The 13412-nt window shown below is 58.3% G+C and overlaps 1 protein-coding gene across 11 annotated transcripts in view; it reads left to right on the top strand.

Moving 5' to 3' along the window:
• Positions 1 to 4812: 4812 nt before the first annotated feature.
• The window catches only part of DNM1 (dynamin 1), a 39137-nt gene continuing 30537 nt past the window's right edge, over positions 4813 to 13412 (top strand). For 8 of the 11 annotated variants that reach the window (XM_040963124.1, XM_040963131.1, XM_040963125.1 and 5 more), the window contains exon 1: positions 4856 to 5051. In XM_040963124.1, coding sequence (XP_040819058.1) covers positions 4891 to 5051 — 161 coding nt within the window. In that variant the 5' untranslated portion in view covers positions 4856 to 4890. Of the gene's footprint in view, positions 5052 to 13412 lie in introns of all 11 variants that reach the window. The other 3 variants (XM_040963121.1, XM_040963120.1, XM_040963127.1) reach the window with 1 other exon arrangement.

Genomic DNA, 13412 nt, shown 5'->3' with positions numbered 1-13412 from the left:
TTCCTGGGCTGTCTTCTCTGTCTCTGGCAAGCATTTTTGCAAAATTTCTATGAAGGCTCCTGAGTATGTCCTGCCCTTTAACCTGGAAGCCACTTGCAGGAATGGCTCCAGCCTGAGAAAATGACCAAGATGAGACTGAAAAGCCAGCAGGTGTCCGCACAGAATGGTTGTTTAAAATAGCTGCCTGGAAATTGATCAAGTTCAGAAGACAGCTCAAATACATCACGATGTCTGCCTCTTAAGGAATAATAGCACACGGCCGTCAGAAATTAGGTTTTTGAAGGCTGGTGAAGCACAAGAGGAGACGAACGGGCAGTGCTCTCTCATTGGGAAAATAATTCCCCACGTGTGGGGGCCTCCTGGGAGGCTCTCCCCTTTTCTCTATTCGGCTGTGATGGGTTTGCTGACAGGGAGGGAGTGCACAGACTTCTATCTTGTGAAGGACCCTGCTCTGCCTTGGGGACTGAGGGGAGGGATCTGTAGACCACACAAGGAGTGGGAACGCCTCTCCCCCACCCCAACACACTGTTGGGACTCATTGCTGCCAGCCTCGCTCAGGCCAAGGGCCTCGCCTCCCCCATCTTTGGACATTCCAAATCAAGTCTAACCCATCCAGGCTCCTCCAGGCCTCTTTCTTGCCTCAGATTTGAGATGCCACTTGATTGTGAAATGTTGGGGCTGGCCATCGATGCAGTGCATTCCGCAGCTGCCTGCACAGCCACATCCTACACGGCATACCGGCTCTAGTTCCAGTTGCCCCACTTCTGATTCAGCCCCCTGCCAGTACATCTGAGAATGCAGAAGATGACCTAAGCGCTTGGTCCTGCCCCAGTGTGGAAGACCCGGATGGATATCAGGCTCTTCACTGCTCTGGCTAGCCCTGACTGTTGCAGCCGTTTGGGGAAGGGAACCAGCAGATGGAACATTCTGCAACTGTGCCCCCATGTGGGAGACACAGAGGAAGCTCCTAGCCTCAGATCAGCTCAGCTCTGGCTGCTGCTGCCATTGAGAGAGTGGAACAGTGAAGGAAAGAGCTCTCTCCTCTGTAATTCTGATTTTCACCTAAATGAATAAATATTTTTGAAAAATAAGGTCAAGGTCTCCATTTATTCAAGTCTTGCATTGTGTTCCAGTTTTACACTGGCATCTGTGCAGTTTCTCTTTCTAAGCTTCATTTATTTATTTATTTTAAAGATTTATTTTGATTAGAAAGGCAAATATACAAGAGGAGGAGAGACAGAGAAGATCTTCCGTCCATTGATTCACTCTCCAAGCAGCTGCAACGGCTGGAGCTGTACCCTTCTGAAGCCTGGAGCCAGAAACTTCTTCCAGGTCTCCCACGTGAGTGCGGGGCCCTAATGCTTAGGGACGTCCTTGACTGCTTTCCCAAGCCACAAGCAGGGAGCTGGAAGGAAAGTGGAGCAACCGGGATACAGACTGGTGCCCAGGATCCTGACACATGCAGAGTGAGGACTTTAGCCACCAGGCTACCATACCAGACCCCGTGGTCACTATTTTCCAAGACATTCTTGACTATGAGACATCCTTATCTTGTCAACCACCACCTCCCCACCTCAAATTACTTCTTTCTTCAGTAACAGCAGGTGCCCCTTCATGGCCTAAAGCAGTTGCTGAGTTGTCCTGAAGCTCTTGCCTCCTTGACTTGTGTGTCCAGCCATCCCTCTGGACAGGCAAATCCCTCAGAGACACCTGCGCAGCACCCCAGAAAGGGGGGCAGCTAGCTCAGAACTCCGCATCCCACCTCCACAGCAAGAGACTGGGCTCAGCGACAGCTCCAAGTCAGGAATGAGGCAGAGAAAGATGTGAGCCTTGTGTATCACGTGGTCTCTCTGCTGTCTGTTGCCTGTGCCTCTTCCTAGAAATAAGTGGGTGAGGGGAGACAGAGGTGGGAGCAGAAGGGTGCTGCTGCACACCCCCCTCCACCAGGGTGACCCAGGACAGATTCCCTGGCCTCTCCATGGGCCATCCCCACTGGACAAGACTGCCTTGTGGGTACAGACTTTCTCCCTTGTTCCTGGGTACAGCCACACCGTCTGCACCCATCAGACTGAAGCCGTCTCTTGGGTGGGTGGTTTGCAGCTGCACTCCACCTGTACACACCTGGGACACGTAGGTTCCCAGAGCCAGCAGAGCCAGGGGAGCGTAGGATAGAAGTCCATCCATTCTAGGCACTGTGACCTCAGGCGTGTCCTTAACTTCCCCATGCCTCAGCTTCCTCATTCATCAGTGGACAAGACCTCTCCTTTCTGGGATGTGGGAGATGGTGCAAGTGAATCCATCAGCATGGTGGTAACCAGGCTGGGATGATGCCCAGACAATGTTCCCACCTGCTGGCTCACTCTCAAGACACCAGCAATATCCAGGGCTGGGCCAGGAGCCAGGAATTTCATCCAGGTCCTCCATATGGGTGGCAGGGGCCCAAGCACTTGGGCGAACCTCGTTAACTGCTTCCCACTATGGGATGCTAGCAACTCAAGCAGCAGCTTCACTTGCTGTGACACAAGATCTGCCCTCCGAGTCTCCTGATACAGTGACACTTTTCCATGCTTGATGTGCACAAGGCTGTTGTGGAGTTCCTGGTCCGTGGTCAGAGCAGGTGACGATGGCCAACAAGTCTTGGGCGGGTCCCAGATACTGCATCTCAGCAGGTCCATGTGGGGCCCCGGCTGCTGCCTGCACATTCCTGACACAGCAGCAGCAGCAGCAGCAGCAACAGTCATTTAGATTCTCCTCCCTGTTCTCTCCCCCACCCTTTTTTTTTTTTAAACAAAATGGAACAGAGCAAATATATCTGGAGAATAAACCCTGAGCTCTATAAATAGTGGCCTTCTCTAGGTGGGAGGATGACCCTCTGAATTGTCGCATGATTCGTTCTTTATGATCAAAAGCCCAGCTTCCATGCCATCCTTGCAGGCTGGTCTCCGGGGGAAGTGAGGTTCCCGCTCTGCTGCTCTGAGGGTAGTAAGCGGCTGGCCTGCAGCAGCTGCACACGGATCCAGCCAGACAGAAGGATGTTCCAGCAGCCACAGGCCCATCATCCTCGGGATTTTCACAGGATGAGTTCCTGACCCCCAGGCCTGGGCCGTGCCCCACCGGGGCATTGCCCCCCAGCCCCCATTACCTTCCCCATTATTCGGATTGGCTAGCTGAGACTGGGAACAGGCAGGAGCTGGCTAGCAACCAGCCTGTCTAAAGCTGGGGCCTGGCTCCTACCCCACCTCCAGGGTTCTCTTCCTTCTGCCAGCCCGGAAATGTTCTCCTTCCAGGAGAGGTCCCCAGGAGTCACTCCCTCCCTGGTGATTTTCACAAGGGCAACATCTGTTGCCCTGCCCTGCCCCGCCTTCTCCTGCACCATCATCCTCATCACTGCTTGACAGGGACGTTGTTAGGGTAACTTGTGTGGGCAACATCCTGCTTTTCCACTAGGAAAAAAAAAAAAGATTATTGGCCAAACATGGGTAAGGAGTCAGTTTTGCTTCAGCACAATGCCTGGGTCAGTTCACACACATGCTGTGGATGGACAAAAGGACAGTCACCCATGCACAGGGCACTGCCTGCCCCCAGTGCCCCTATCCCCCACTCTGATCACAATGCAGGGAAATGATCCGCTGACCCACCCCGCCCCCAACAGCCCCAAGCTGCTGGCCTGCCCTTGCTGAACCTTTGGGACTTGGCCAGGCCTATCTGTGTGACAAGGCCAAGCAGGTGGAGCTGGACAAAGTCCTAGGTTCAAATCCTGTTGCTCCATCAGCATCCCGGGCAAAGAATGCCACACTGCAGGGCAGAAACCACCAACTTCCCCGAGAAGGGCACTCCCCGAGGGTGCACTCCTCCCTGGCCAGCCATTCCCACTGCCACCCTGTTGGCATCCCAGGCTACAGTGGAGTTTCACTCCCACACGGTCCCCCCTTCACACCCCACTCACTCCCTCTGCTCTTTCTGCTGTTGCTGCCTGTCTGTCCATTTCCTGTCTGTCTCCTCCATCTTTATCTAAAATTTGTATATCTCCACTGCCCAGGGAGGGACCTTTTTTTGTTTGATTTATAAGATTTATTGATTTTTATTGGAAAGAGTTTTACAGAGAGAAGAAGAGAAAGAGAGAGATCATCCACCTGCTGGTTCACTTCCCACATGGGCACAACAGCCGGAGCTGAGCTGATCGGAAACCAGGAGGCAGGAGCTTCTTCTGGGTCTCCCACACAGGTGCAGGATCCCAAGAACTTGAGTCATCCTCTAGTGCTTTCCCAGGCCACAAGCAGGGAGCTGGAATGGGAGTGGAGCAACGGGGATACAGACCAGCACCCGTATGGGATATGGGTGCCCCAGGCACAGATGAGCTTACTTCACCAAGGTGCCGGTCCTAGTGGGTGTCCAGTCCACATCCGTTCAGAAACAGGGGAACTGAGGCTTACAGGCTAGAAGGGGCGTCCTGAAGACTAATTAGCATTTGGCTCCAGCGAGGTCAAGGAGGTCAGGAGGAAAGGGTCTCCTGTGACTCGGTTTCCCTATTCATAAGATGGAGTGCGACTGCCATGGCTATCAAGGAGACCTTCTCTACGTCCCAGAAGAAGTTTCCGCTCAGCATCCGCACCCCGCTTCCCCCACCCCCATCCTCCCAGCCACAGCTACTGCGCCCCTAAAGCCGCAGAGGGAGAAAACTACCACTCCCACAGTGCGCCGGGCCGCGCCTGCGCAGAGGGGCCCGCCCGCGGCGTCGCGCACGCCCTCTAGCGCCGGAGCGGCGCGGCGCGCGGCTGTGATCCCCGAGGGGCGGGGGGCGGCGGCGCAGGCAGTCGGGGCGCGCGGCTGCAGCGGCGGAGCCGGAGCCGGAGCCCGATCGCAGCCCGCCGGGGCCCCGCCGCCGCAGCCATGGGCAACCGCGGTATGGAGGACCTCATCCCGCTGGTCAACCGGCTGCAGGACGCCTTCTCCGCCATCGGCCAGAACGCGGACCTCGACCTGCCGCAGATCGCCGTGGTGGGCGGCCAGAGCGCCGGCAAGAGCTCGGTGCTGGAGAATTTCGTGGGCAGGTAGGAGCGGCACGACCCCCGCGCGGGGTCGGTGCGCACCCCCACCCCAGCCCGCAGGAGGAGATCCTGTCACCCATTGCAGCCCACTGCCACTCACCCCTCCCGGGGAGGGCAGCACCTCGGGGCTGGTCCACAGCCGCGGTCCGCCCGCAGGTCACGGAATCACGCCCCCTCCTCCGCTCGAGACCCCTACCCCTAGTCTGGGTACCGAGGGAGCCGCATCACTCAGCGCCTGCCTTCAGCCGCGGCAGCGCCCGCTTCTCATCCGAGGCTCAGAGAGAGGGACAGTCCCTTATTCCCGGGGCAATCCCTGGGCCGTGGGGGCCCCGACACCTGGAGGAGCGGGGAGCCACGGGCAGCGCTGACCCGCACGGCCTCCGCCGTCGCACACACACGCGCGCGCTCACACACGCACACACGCACACACACACACACACACACACCTCTGCGGCTCCGGCGCCATCCGTGCGCAACGCGCCTGGGGAGGGGGGCTGGCGCGCTGCGGGACGGCGACGCGAGTGGGGGGCCGATCAGGACCCTCTCCCCAGCATCCGCAGTCCCTTGGGTGGGTGGACTGGGGACGCTGTCCCCTTGGCCCGGCGGGCGGGGAGACGGGTCGTGATGGAGGGCGAAGGCGGTGCTGGGCAGAAATGACTAAGACAGGGAGGCAGGGCTGTGGGAAGAGCCATTTGCAGCCCTAATCCCCCTCCTGCCTCTGATCCCAGGAGGGGAGGTGCCGCCAGCGTCGTCAGGAGCGCCAGGTGGCCCTGAGTGGAGACACCGCCAAGATGAAGGGGACTGGATTGAGGGGGCCAGGCAGGGTTGTGAGCCCCCAAGGTCCACCCTGCAGAGGTGGCTTTGCTGGTGTTGAAATGGGGGGTGGGGACGGGGCAGTGTGAGGTAGGAGGCTGAGGGAGGCACTGATCACCCCCCTCACCTGCCCCTCCCAGCTTCTGGAGGCCCTGGTTGCCTGCAGTGACCCTCCAGGCTAGGCAAGCAATGGCCTGTAGGAGAGGGAGGTGGAACAGAGGACTCTCCCCATGGAGGGGCAGCCACACCTGGGGCTGGGCCAGCATCTGCTGTGAAACCCCAGGCGACTCACTTGCCTTCTCTGAGCCATCCCTCTCTCTAACACGAAGACGGCCTCTGCAATGTCCTGGGAGGCACAGGGCCAGCCCTGGGAAGGGGGAGAGTTGCAGAAAGAGAGCCCCCCACGGCAGGCACGGGCCTGCGGGCTGCTGGCATTTGCTGCGGGGGCGCCTGGCGCCCATCTGGTCAGCAGAGGGGGCGGCTGGCTGTCTCCTGAGCAGGGCTCCTGCAAGAACAACAACCCCCCATCATGTGACCTGTGGAGCTGCAGAGACCCACATGGGCCCCTTCCCCATGGTTTAGTGGTCAGAGATAGGGCACAGGGGGGCCCTGGGGGCTGTGGGTGGAGGGATGCACCCCAGTTTCCTGTATACAAGCCCCATAGCTCCCTGTCACCCTGGGGGTGGCGTGCTCTTGGCTAGGGAGACGGTTCCCAGGGGAACATCTGGGGACCCCCAGCTCTTTTTTTGTGAGCCCCTTCATGTGCTCCTCCACGGCTGAGTCCTTCACAGACCCACTGTTAGTCCCCTGTGGGACAAGGACCACGATGCCTGACCCCAAGTGAGGACAGTAGGGCCCTGGTCCAAGGTCACCCGGTTGGGGGAGGGGTGGCAGCTGTCAGATTTCAAACCCCGGGGTTTTCATCTTGACCCTGCACAGCCCAGGGTCAGCCCCATGCCGAGTCTGGGGACATGCAGGTTGCAGGGGTAGGGACGCTGCCGGCTGCTGCTCCCCTTCTGGTGAGGGTGGCTGTGAGCTGCAAGGAAGAGACAAACAAGAGTCGCAGTTAGCACGGAGGAGGGCAACACTGACGGACAGTTGGGCCCTGCGTCTGCGCTCCTGGAGTTCACGACTTTGAGGGTGACCCTGGCTGCCCACGCCACTCCAGTGTCCTTGGCCATTTGTGGTGGCCCCTGCAGGAGGAGCAGGTGGGGAGTGCCCAGATGTAGGCAGTGCAGAGCAGAACAAGGGAGCTAGTGCGTCGGGCAGAGCAGAGGTCCATGGGAGGGAACCGAGGCTCCATGCCCCCCACTACCACCTCTGCCAGTCAGCCCTGCCTGCTCCCAGCCTCTCCATAATGAGGCTGAGTCCCCAGACCCATGGGTGTGCTAACAGCTGCTTGGCCTCCTGGGTCTCAGGGGGGAGCTAACCCCCCACGGAGAGGAAGTGGAAAATGCATCAGGAGGAAACAGGTTGTGCGGGGCCAGCCAGGGCTCCTGGGGACCCAAGGGGACCCTGCAGTCAGCTCTGCAGCAGAGGTGGCCCTGCAAGGACTTGTCAGTCTTGGGACTGTCTCGTCACTCCCCGTAATCCCCCTTTGACAGAAGAGGAGACTGCGGTCAGTTCCTTTAGTTTCAACCCTGGAGATTCTCAGATGTGAAAGAGACTGGGGTATTGGAGGGCATGCAAAAAGATAAGCAGAGGATGGGGTCTGTACGGGGAGCAGGGCTGCGTTCCCCTGGAGGAGCCGAGGACATCTGAGAAGGGCATGACTCCCCAGGCCTTGAGGACAGCACATGCTACAGTCCTGGCACAGGATGGCGACGGGGTGCATTTGAAACATGGGGTGGCAGCGTTAGAGAGGGAGGGGGACTGACAAGGCCCTGGCCATGATGGCTTGTATGTGGGTCTGTTTTCCTTGCTCCAGGTGCAGTGGCTTGAGCTGACCGAGGGAGGTGTGTGATTGGGAAGCAGGAGACAGGAGGGAGCTGCTGCCGAGAGCAGAAGGAGTTGGGGGATCTGGGAAGACCAGGCTCTGGTTTTGAACTTGAGGCTGAGCGGCCCAAGTAGAGACATCAGGTGGAATTCAGGGATACGAGTCCAGAGCTCAGGGGGTATAGATGGGCTGGAAGTATTAATTTCGGTCTTGAGATGTCAGGTGTAGACATAGGAGTTAAACCCACGAGAGGAGATGGGATGAGGTTGTGTAGACAGCAGAGGGCTTGTGGACCTCAGGACACTTCAGCCTCCCAGGAGGCTGAGACCCTGGGCCACAGGGCCTCTTGCTGTGTCCCAGCCCCCCTTTGGTCATCCTAAGAGGGGCTTCCCAGCTCCTACCCACCCACCCTCCAACCCTGCCTTACCCACCCGGCCTGTGACTCTGGGAAGATCAGGGCCAGTGGGAGGTAGAGGAAGGCAGAGGGTTTGGGCGATGGAACCGGACTTGTGGGTTTGACATTCACCCCTGCCACTGAGCAGCTGCACAACCTTGCGGATGATCCCTAAGCCCTGGCCAGCCAATGTTTCCCCGTCTGTGGAGTCGGGGTGAGATCAACAGCTCCTGGGCCTGGGAAAGGAGGGGTCCACTTCTGTCCCTGGCCCGGCATAGGTGGGCAGGCCCCTAGGTGAAATGATTCAGGCTGCAGGTGGGGTGGAGGCCCGATGGGGGAGGGGAAGGCAGGGCTTAGATTTCATGGCACCTGTCTTTACCCCCATTTTCCACCAATCCCTGACCCCTTGCCACACATTTTCACCCGAGCGTGGGCTGTGCTGGTCTCCAGGCTCCAAGAACCAGGAAAGGAGGGGGTCTCTCCAGTTGCAGAGTTTGGCCTGAGCAAGGGGCTGTAGGTGGGAAGGAGCCCAGTGTGCTGAGAGCCCAGAGCAGGAGCAAGGTAAATGGGCTCAGGGAGACCCAGAGGCCAAGAGATGGGGTGAGGGGGAGACCAGGGTGGGGAGGTGGTGGGGAGGGGTTGTTAGCGGCTGCTCCACAGCCACCCCTATCTGCCAGAGCTACCCTCTGCTCCCCACTCCAGCTCTCAGCAGACCCTGCCACTTGCCAAGCACAGACCACCTGGGGACCACATGCAGAGCACACAGCTGGGGTGAAGGTGCCCATCAAGGGCCCAGAGGGCACGGCCCGCCCCTCCCTGCGGCCTGGAGGAGCTGGGAATGAAAGGTGACCCGGCGGGCGACGGCATCTGATCCTGGCACCAGGAAAGCTGACTTTCCTGGGGGCCTCAGCTGGGGTCGGACGCTGGAACTCCAGAAGGGGGGGAGGGCAGATGGGGCAGGCCGGTCACAGTCGCAGTGTTATCAGGCAAGGGGCATTAACGGGATCACGTGCCTGAAGTCTCAACATGCCCATTAGAACTCCAGGTTCTGGACTGCCAAGTCCTCTCTGCACCCCATCCCACCTGGACAAACATACCTTCCCAGCAGCCTTCGTGGGGAGGGCTGAGCCCGGGACCAGAACTGCAAACTGTGTGGAGCAGGGCTGTGCCGCAGGTTGGGGCTGTGAAGGAGCAGGGACAGGTGGGACAGTGTCTTCACATTCCAGCCCAGCTCCCCCCCAGGGCTCCAGGGCTGTCCCCAGCAGCAGCAGCTCGCAGGAGGGCATCCCGCAGATGAACGTGGGGCTGCTGAAGGGACACCTGAAGGAAGCCTGTGATGGCTGGTCAGACCCGCAGGGCACATCTCCTGAGCCCCAAGGGGAGGGTGAGCCCAGAGTTAGCACTTCAGCTCTCACCCATCAGGCCAGTGAGACACGCTTACATCCCAGGACTCCAGATGGAAGGACAGCCCAGAGAGGGTGGGGAACCTGCCTGAAGTCACACAGCGCCTGGACCAGAGACAGAGAAGGACCTGAGCCAGACTTTGCCCCAGCTCACTCCCACCTAGGTTTCTCCGTCCCTACCCACCTCCTCCAGGGGAGGGTTTCTCTCCAGCACTCTCTCCCCTCCCTGGGCTGAAGTCAGCTCCAGCCACCTGGAGTGAAGTGAGCTTGGAAAATGTTCCCTTTAGTCTCCTAAACGGCCTCTCCCCAGGGCCCCGGCCCCAAATCAGCCTCTATCCCGCCTTGCCCGCTCCTTAATTCGGTCCTGAGGCCCATGCCTAATTGGGTCCCCATGCCCATGGACTCTGCCTCCTGTCTGCCTACCTGTCCCGGCAGCCTTCTCTCTTGCCCCTCCCCCACCAGACTATTCCCTGCCCTTCTGGAATCTTCTGTAGCTCCCAACCTAATGCCTCAAAGCCTCCTTGGGTTCCCTGCCCCCAAAACTGAGGCTGGTTTCCGTAATGGGCCTGCTCCCCAGGCCCGGTAGAGGTTCCCTCTCCATCCACTGAGCATCTTTGTGGTTGGTAGCAATCTAGCACACACACAAAGCACTGAGTGCGGGGCCAGTGTCCAGGAGCAGGTGCCACCCACGGGCACCCTCTGTTAGCTCCTTCCATAGCCAGGATCTCAGGGTGCTTCCACTGCAAGTAACCCCAAAAGGGCCTGGTGTCCTATTTCACAGACAGGAACACTGAGGTCCAGGGCAGGGGCGTTGTTTTGTGATAGAGTTGCTGGGAATCAGGAATACAGATGCAGAGGCCACTGCAGCTTGAGTGATTACAAAATGGCCTCCCACGTGTGTGGGCACCGGGGCTGCCAAGTGCCCTCCGCCAAGCACCTGGTCCTGGCTTTTTTTTTTTCTTTGAAAAGCAGAGTTACAGAGAGGGAGAGACAGAGCGAGTTTCTATCCGTTAACTTTCTCTCCAAGTGGCTGCGACAGCTGGAACTGGGCCAGGCCACAGCCAGCAGCCAGAACTCCACATAGGTCTCCTACATGGGTTGTAGAGCCCTACGTGTGTGAGGTGTCTTCTGCTGCTTTCCTAGGGAGCTGGACCAGAGGCAGAGCGGCAGGCACTCTGCTTTGGGAAGCCAAGTCGGAAGCTATGGCTTAACCAGTTGTGCTACAATGCCACTCATCCCCTACCTCCTTCTCCCTCCTCCCCTTGTCCTTCTGAACCCAAGTTTCTGCCTCTGCAAGAAGGGGAAGCTGATCTCACCAGTCTCCCCACACCAGGCGGGATCAGGCGGGGAGAAGGTGGCTTCTTCAGTGTGTGCCCAAGGTTCCGCTAGCGGGCCTTCAAGCACCGTTCCACCCATCCACCATTCCACTTCAATCCACCCATTTCAAGCACTCATGGTTGTGAGTCTGAGTGTATGAGGACTTGTGTAGCCACTGCCACACCTAATTTTAGAAACGTTTCCGTCACACTGGAAAGAAATCTCATGATGGAGTGATTTTTGAGGCTCAGGCAGCAACCCTACCCAATGACCACAACACACGCAATTACCATCAGCAAGAATATAAAGTGCTGACAGCGGCTGTCTCCATGTGATGGAATGATGGTTGGGGTTTCTTTCCTTGTTCTTTTCTTAAATGTTTTTTCATTTATTTGAAAGGCAAAGTTACAGAGAGAGAGAGAGGGAGACATCTTCCATTTGCTGGTTCACTCTCCAAATGACCCCAATGGCTAGACCTGATCCGAAGTCAGGAGCTTTTGTCTAAATCTCCCATACGGGTGCAGGGCCCTAAGCACTTGAACCATCTTCAGCTGCTTTTCCAGGGACATTAGCAGGGAGCTAGATTGGAAGTGGGGACAACTGGAAATCAAACTGGTGCCCATGTGGGATGTTGGCATTCTTAGCTAAATTTGCTACTCCACAGTGATGGCCCCTGGTATTTCATGTTTAAGCATTTTCTGTACTTCTTGAATTGTTTTCTGATTTTTTTTTTTTTATGGAGTCAGAAGAGAAATCTGTTTCCGTTTTGAAAATGTAAAGTCATCAGCGCTTTTAAGGAAGGAGGGAGATGGGAGGCCGGAAATAGGAGGCTAGCGGATCCCTGGCTCCCCGCCGCGCCCTGCCGCCCGCATGCCCCTGGGCCTCCACTGCCTCCTCAGGCTCTGCTTGCACACCTGCGCTGTGCGGCTCGGGGCCACAGAGCCATCTTCTCATCGCTGCTCCTGGACACCGTGCTAGGGTGTGGTGACACACATTTCTCTCAGGACCATCAGGACGTCAAGGAAGGCCAAGGCCAGAGCTGCCCTGAAATGCTTCAATTACTTGAGCTCTGCCCAGGGCCTCCTGGGACAGAAGGAACAGAAGGGGACTTGTGGCCTGCCAGCAGCTTGCCTCCTCCCACTGTATATCTTGGCCCACCCACTCATTGCCACCAACCCCCCCCACCCCACCCGGCCCCCTGCTTCAGAGGGCAACTCATAGCCCGTCCTTCCAGGAGCAAGGCCAGGCGGGAAACCCTGGACCACACCCACATTCCTCCGGCCCCATGCCCATGGGACAGCCCTCCCAGATCCCGCTCCCTGCCACGTTGTCTGACTATGTCTGCCCTAGCCTGCTCACCATACTGGCATCATCCACAATTGTAGTATCCACCATTTGCTCACACACTAACTCAGGCAAGCCTCAGCCATACCCATTCCACTGACATGGAGACTGAGGCCCTGAGAGGCAGGGTTCTCTGTCCATGGCCACACCGTTCCTAACCATCAGGGCTGGGCCTGACAACAGGGTTCAAGAGTCAGGAGACATGTAAACATGGCCACCTCTGGGTACACACTGCAGGGAACATGTGACTTCCTGACATTGCAGGCATTCAGCAGGAACCCAGGAGCCCTGAGCCCTGGCAGCCCATCTCAGGTCCTGAAGGAGGGGGTGTGTATGTGGGGGCGGTCACTGGTGCCCTTTGGTTTGGCTTCTCCAGGCCCCTTCATGATGGCAGCACCAGGCTGGGGGTGGCACTGAGAGGTGTTTATGTCACCTTCCTGTGCTTCAGGTTTGAAGGAGACTCTGCAGATGGTAGGGCTGGGCCTCCCTGGGAAGCCACCATCTGCTCCGAGGGAGTGGGGGCAAGGCCAGCAGGCCATCTCCACCCTCCCACACTGGGCACGGCACACATCCCCAAGGCAGTGGGCTCGATATGCTTTCCCTAGGTGCCTGCTGTGTGTTTGCCAAATCTGAGTGGGAGTCTGTATCAGCCCTGCACCCCTCACCCCATTGAAGGGGCCACCCTGGGGACCCTTTCACAGCATGTGGAATTGGGCCAGTGTGTCCAGATGAGCAAAAATAACTGCTTGCTGCTGAGCCATGCGCTATCAGGGTGCCTCCGGTGTGCCAGGCCAGGGCTGGCCACGGGAACTCAGCCTGAAGCTAGGAATGTGCTATCCGGACGTGGCACCCAGCTGGTCCTCTCCCGGTGGGGAAGACGGCCCCTGGGTCCCGGTCCTACACCTCAGCCACCTCTCCGGTTGCTGGATGTCCTCGCTGCTCCCTGTCCTCTCTTGGGCCTTGGTCAGTTGCTCTGGACAGGGATGGTGGACAGGGATGGGTGTGTGTGGGGGTGATATCTCCAGGATCCAACTCCTCCTGTCCAATAGGGACACACCCCGGCTCACATGGAGGATGTATGCCTTAACCAGCTGCTAAGGGGAACACTGGCTGAGGGCAGTCACCTCCTGCACCCCCAGCCCCACACCGGCCCCAGA

Source organism: Ochotona curzoniae, unplaced genomic scaffold (assembly GCF_017591425.1).
Source record: "Ochotona curzoniae isolate NIBS_2020 unplaced genomic scaffold, NIBS_Ocur_1.0 scaffold_3208, whole genome shotgun sequence".
NCBI classification, from domain to species: Eukaryota; Metazoa; Chordata; class Mammalia; order Lagomorpha; family Ochotonidae; genus Ochotona; species Ochotona curzoniae.
The sequence above is the reverse complement of the archived record's forward strand: the minus strand, read 5'-3'. Positions and strand labels throughout refer to the sequence as shown.